The following is a 6000-nucleotide window of genomic DNA, read 5'->3' as shown; positions in this document are numbered from 1 at the left end:
TGAGAATTAGACTCGAATGTTATTACTGTTCCTTGAAAGTTTCAATTACATATTTGTTGAGTGGGTTTCTTTTTCGCTCCTTGGATTCTAGCCTAAAACATTCTAATCGGTTATTTATATTAGAGAGTAAATTATTTACTTTGGTTTTTCTCATCTTGGGTTTTCCATGTAAATTTGTTGCTCGTGTATTCATGTGTATTTGGAATATCTTATCTTTAATTTTTGTTGATCATTACTTAAGTTGTTGTAAATTCAAAAATATTGTTAAAATTTTAAGTGTGTTGATTCACCTCCCAGCCCAAAACTGATATGATCATATTGTTGTAGGCACTCTTACTACTCCTAAAGAAATTAAGGTACAAGAGAAAAATGATAAGACATAAATACAATCAACAATAGTTTGGGTGATTTAGAATTTTGGAAAGTTATGGGTTGCAAAGTTGCATTTGATGCATGGGAAAACCTTACAAGTATTTATAAAGGAGATAGGAAGATTAAGCAAATCAAGTTGTGAAAAATGAAGGACAATTTTCAAATGTTGAAGATGACAACATTGAGTAAATGAGATTTTTCACTCCATTAGAGGCTCCAAAGGAGTGCTTGAAGACAATGAGGTAGTTGAAGGAGATGACAATGACAAAAAAAAAAAAACATATAACCCAAATGATTGCTATACAACAAAGTTGTTCTATGGACAACTATCATTTAGAAGAGCTAGATGATGTTGTTACTACATTAATTGTAATGTTGTGAATTGCATCCTATGTAGTTTCACATCACATATGCATTCCCTTTAGTTATAATTATAATGTTTACACTTTATCCTTAATCTTAATCCAAAACACTCTATAGTACCTTGCATGCCAAAAAACATGTACATAATGTACTAGCATTATATCAAACATTGGAATTGTGTTGGCCATTATTGCATTACAATTGACATCTTGGTAGCGCAACACATGTGCCAACCTACGTAAAAATTGTGAATTGTCTACCTTTGCTAAAACCTCTTCCATTTATCTCCAATTCATATATTTGAACTGCATTTACAACCACTTTTCCTTACTATAGTAATACCTTGCAATGTCATTATCATCATACAAAGAGATTACTATCACTTTAGAGATTTGTGTTGCTTCTTCATTGCATCTACAAGTTTCTTGGCTTCTACACTTCAGGAGTGGCAACTCTTTAAGGAACAAATGGAGTATTTGAATGAGTTATGTATGTTAATTTGGCATCTCTACCAATCCCTAACATTTAAATTGTTTACCATGAGCTAACGAGTGTGATTGAGGAGAAGGGGGCACTAAATTTTAGTGAAAGTTTTTTGTTTCTTGACAAAGCTAAAATAAAGATGAGTGTAACTCTATAGGTTGATACATGGCTCTATAATGAAATCATTTCATTAAAAAAAATGTTAAAGAATGCAAAAGAATCTGGATATTGAAAGAAACAAAAGAATTGAGCTTGATGGGAAATTTGGGAATATTCCTAAGAAAATGATGGCCTATGAAGCTGGCCTTAGGTAACTGGTCAAGGATAGCGAACAAAAGATGGACATGATAACTAATAGTTTATGTGTGACAACGGTTAGTTTGGGTAGGAGCAATGAGGAAATTATCTCTCCTATGCATACTAACATGACTAGTGGACCTAGCAGAAAGACAAGGCAACGTACTAATAGGGCTATTGAAGCTACCCTTGTTTCCATTGCTGATGATCTCCTTCAAGGGATTGCTGATACCACCAAAGATTTGACTAAGGCTATGGAGGAGCTCTAGTGATAGGGTTTTCATATTGTTTTTGTTGGTCATGGTTGTTGGTCCAAGTTTTTGGTTCTAGTTTTGTACCTTTGAGCTGGTTGTCTTTTACTGTGTTTTTACTTTCCAACTATTTTTTTGTTAGAATGCTACTTGTAGACTTCATGTCCTTATAAAATACGTTTTTTTTTAATGATGGTACTGTAGGTTTCCATTCCTTGTAAAACTAGGTGGACTTTTTATCTTTGATTTTTTATTTTTTGTATGGGGTTTTGGGTCTCCTCAAAACTTGTTTTTACCTTAATCCAAAACATTTAAATTGTTTAGTTCCATTTATTACTTTCATTTCCATCATTTATGTTCATTGTTTATGCTTTCTAGTACCTTGAACATTAGATGTTGCATATATATTTTGGTTTTCATTGGAAATCTCTATTTTTTGCCCATATGGAATGCTAGTGCCTTGTGTTTTTGTCTATGCATCATACAAACATCCTAAATAGAGTGCTAAGCAAGTTTTCAAGAAGACCTATGTTGTCTATTTTTTCGGTTTTTGAAGTCCTAAGAACTTTAGATAAATTTGTGCACGCTAGAAAAACACATTAAAAATAGATAAACTTGAAGATCATAGTTATCCTTGGGCTTATTGAAGTTGAGGGTTGAAATGTGAGCTCTCAAAGTATTTGATTATTCTTTAAGATATTTCACTATTCATATTCTACACAAACCACTACAACAACATTATTAGTCTAAAACACTATTATATATGTTGCTTAGACTATGTTTTATCAACCTGACTAAAATATACATTGATAAGCGAAACAAGAGGCAATATGGTAATGACACAACTCTATATTATTACATCACACTTTCAAATTTGGAATTAATGTATATTGAAAATACTATATAATCAACTTTTAGATGTTGACACACCCCAATGTGAAAGCAATAAAGCCTATCTACTAAACAACTATAAAAAACTTCCTAAAAAGATGAAACTAATTGACATTAGACTAATTGCAAATTTTAAACATGGATTAATGTTGCTGGTACAAACCATAAAACCTCAAATACCTTTTTGGAAAATGTATAAATCTTTGACAAACTTTATTGGTGACTTTAGCAATCAAGACTTCTTTAAAATTTGTCAAATATTTCCATTTTACCAAACATAAGGAGAGAACTTAATTTGCAACACAAATGAAATCATCATATCTAAGTGGGTATTCATCCCTAAAACTTGCAATCCAACAATGTTTTCATCTTCACAAAATATGAGTCATATTTACTTGAGACCAAATGAAAACTGAAAAATAACTCAATAAACATTCCTCTCAAGACTTAACCTTTGTTTATAACCTTTTTAAAGTTGTTTTTGGAGGAAGAAAACATATTTTATTTTTTTCTACTTTTTTGAAAGAACATTTTTCATTGTTTATACTCTGTTTTAAATACCTTTCCTTTTTCATTATTAAGAAAATTCCATTTTCTTAATCGTCAAATATATTAAGTACTCTTATGATCACTTTTCATCTTGAACTTAATGATGCTTTATTTGCACACTTCAAAGCTTTTCTTTTTAATAACTAGACATAAATACAATTAGTTAAAATATTGAAAATATTTTTTTTGATATTTATTTCTTTGAAGTATTTCCACTTTCCAATGCCAAATGACTTATATGAAAACTTTTATAATTTGGCTAATGGTTAAACAATTTCTCAACTATGAGACATTACACAACATTGACTAGGAGCTTAAGAAATTGGCATGCCCACTAGGTTTTGAAAATAAGAAATTAGTTGACATTGAATGTTTTGATAAGACAAACACAAGTAGCACCCAAACCCATTACATGTTAGCTATCAAGTCTAAAGGAGTGAATGTTAGAAGAGGTGAGATCGGGAAGAAGACGAATTGATTAGTTTTTATCCTAAGCAACACAATTCTCTTCCAGCATGCCCACTAGGTTTTGAAAATAAGAAATTAGTTGACATTGAATGTTTTGATAAGACAAACACAAGTAGCACCCAAACCCATTACATGTTAGCTATCAAGTCTAAAGGAGTGAATGTTAAAAGAGGTGAGATCGGGAAGAAGACGAATTGATTAGTTTGTATCCTAAGCAACACAATTCTCTTCCAGCACCCTTGAAAGAGTAAGGTCAGAGGACGTTTCCTCCTTCTATGAACTACAATGCGAACAATATTGTCCTCTATGAGCTCATTATAATGGGAGATGAGAAGTCAACTTCCTAGTGGGGGTTTAACAACAATTTGGGTCTTATTATGTGGCAAGAGATAGTCGTTGACCATAGGAGACAAAGACTATAAGGAAGCATCCAAAGTGAGTAGAGGCAAACATGAATCAAGATGGAACAATCAAACATGGCAAGGCTGCGTTTGGATCCCAGGAAGAGCCATCCTTTAAAGATGAAGGAACCTCAACAGTAAAGCAATCTTCCTTAGCATTCTTTAAGTAGTATTTCCTTTCTAATGTAAGAGTGAACAGTTCAAAGCCAAGGCACCAATTGAAAAACAACAATGTCGGAAAGAGAGCCAATCATAATCCAATGACTTGCATCCATATACCTTTAAATGCTCTAAATTAATCAGCTTTGTAATAATTAAAGATTAAAGTGGTGGGTTAGCAAAAAACTATTCTGTTTGATACTTTATTTGAAAAAATAAATTAAACACTAGAAGAAAATAGTTTGTCCTTTAACATTCATCAATTTGAGTCTATGGGTGTTGAATATTCTTAATAGATTCATATTTATTAAAATTTACATGAATTCTATCAACTGCAAACCCTGGCACATATAACATTGAAAATCTAGTTTCTATTTCAGTTACAAAATAATTTATAAATCTAGTGTGATTTGCACACACCAATGATAATTATTGCTATAAGGGGCACCAGCCTTGGGAAATCTTCCACTTTCAAGAGAGTGATTATTTCTCCTCATCAAAAAAACCCATCAATATTACATAATTATCCATTTTCTAAATTTGGAGCACTTTGAAGGAATTCTGTAACAATATTGTGTTTCATGCTTATATTTAAGCACATAAGACTTGCAGATTGTTTTCATAAATATCACCAGTATATTGTGTAGCAAAGGGAACTCTAAAAAGGAGATTGGTTGTCTTTTGTACTTTATATTCTTTAAGAAATGTCATTCGTGTTTGACATTTTGTGATAGTGTTTTCAACAAGGAATGTAAACTGATTGCCTACCTTCAAAAACTAAAACAAATAAACAACCAATCCATGGCAGGATCCTAAAATTGGATTGAATCTTGGCTTTTCTAAGAAATTTAAGAGATTCTGATAATATTGTCCACAAGAAAAATAGAACTGAAATCAGCATTTTTTGGTGCTGATTTGTGCAGTCAAGGTAAGTAAATAAAATGAATTTCAATGAGAATAATACAAATTAATTTATCCCTGACAATATGTTTTGAAATAAACAGCTACAGGCAACCAAAAACGAACCTAAAGTGTTTTTTTTAACAAAATTAAAGCACTTCTTTCTGTGTCATCCACTTGGTAGAAGTGTGGCAACGAGCAAGAGTTTGCTTTGCTTCATTCAAACCTAAAACATAATAGACCAAAGTCATTTTTGGGTCATCAAATATAATTGTTCACATTCATATAAGCTATAGTAAATTACAGTTAAAATCATCACCTGGCCTACGATAGAAATCAGGCTCTATTCCATTTCCATCAATATCTCTATGACTTGGAGTAACATACTTCCCAACAGTTACCACTACTCCTGACCCATCTTTGAGCTCGTAGACAGATTGAATCAAACCCTGAAGAAAATTGAGAAAAAGAATAAAATATTCAAGTATAATAAAAGATGTTTTGTATGTGTCAAAAGTCAGAATATATGTAAACATAAAATAGTAAGCTTGTTGGATATCATTTGACCTTCCCAAACGTTTTTTCCCCCACCAGGATAGCCCTGCAATTATCATGAAGAGCTGCTGCAACCTGTAAAGTGGGTCATTGGACAGAATGCATTGTCAACCAACTAGTAATAATTCCACCGTCTCAAATAGCTTCAATATTTCCACTGGTGTTCTATCTAAGTTTGGCCACCATAATATGTAAATCAGTTCAAATAATATTAGGTATAATATGCACTGGCTAAGATATCACAAAAGTGACATTGAAAACTTGTTACTGGCAATTTTGACTGCTATTCATGAATCTATTCTATTGTATCA

At 31.9% G+C, this 6000-nt stretch overlaps 1 protein-coding gene across 2 annotated transcripts in view; it reads right to left on the bottom strand.

Moving 5' to 3' along the window:
• Window positions 1–4891: 4891 nt before the first annotated feature.
• LOC149566313 (Peptidase S41 family protein) overlaps window positions 4892–6000 on the bottom strand; it is a 317692-nt gene continuing 316583 nt past the window's right edge. For both annotated transcript variants that reach the window (XM_089819719.1, XM_089819720.1), the window contains 3 exons: window positions 5702–5764; window positions 5454–5583; window positions 4892–5360 (listed from right to left, as the gene is read on the bottom strand). In XM_089819719.1, the coding sequence (XP_089675845.1) occupies window positions 5284–5360; window positions 5454–5583; window positions 5702–5764 (270 nt within the window). In that variant the 3' untranslated portion in view covers window positions 4892–5283. The remainder of the gene's footprint in view (window positions 5361–5453; window positions 5584–5701; window positions 5765–6000) is intronic.

This window comes from Cupressus sempervirens, chromosome 3 (genome assembly GCF_028749045.1).
Source record: "Cupressus sempervirens isolate cs-2001-9-10 chromosome 3, ASM2874904v1, whole genome shotgun sequence".
Classification (NCBI taxonomy): domain Eukaryota; kingdom Viridiplantae; phylum Streptophyta; class Pinopsida; order Cupressales; family Cupressaceae; genus Cupressus; species Cupressus sempervirens.
The sequence above is the reverse complement of the archived record's forward strand: the minus strand, read 5'-3'. Positions and strand labels throughout refer to the sequence as shown.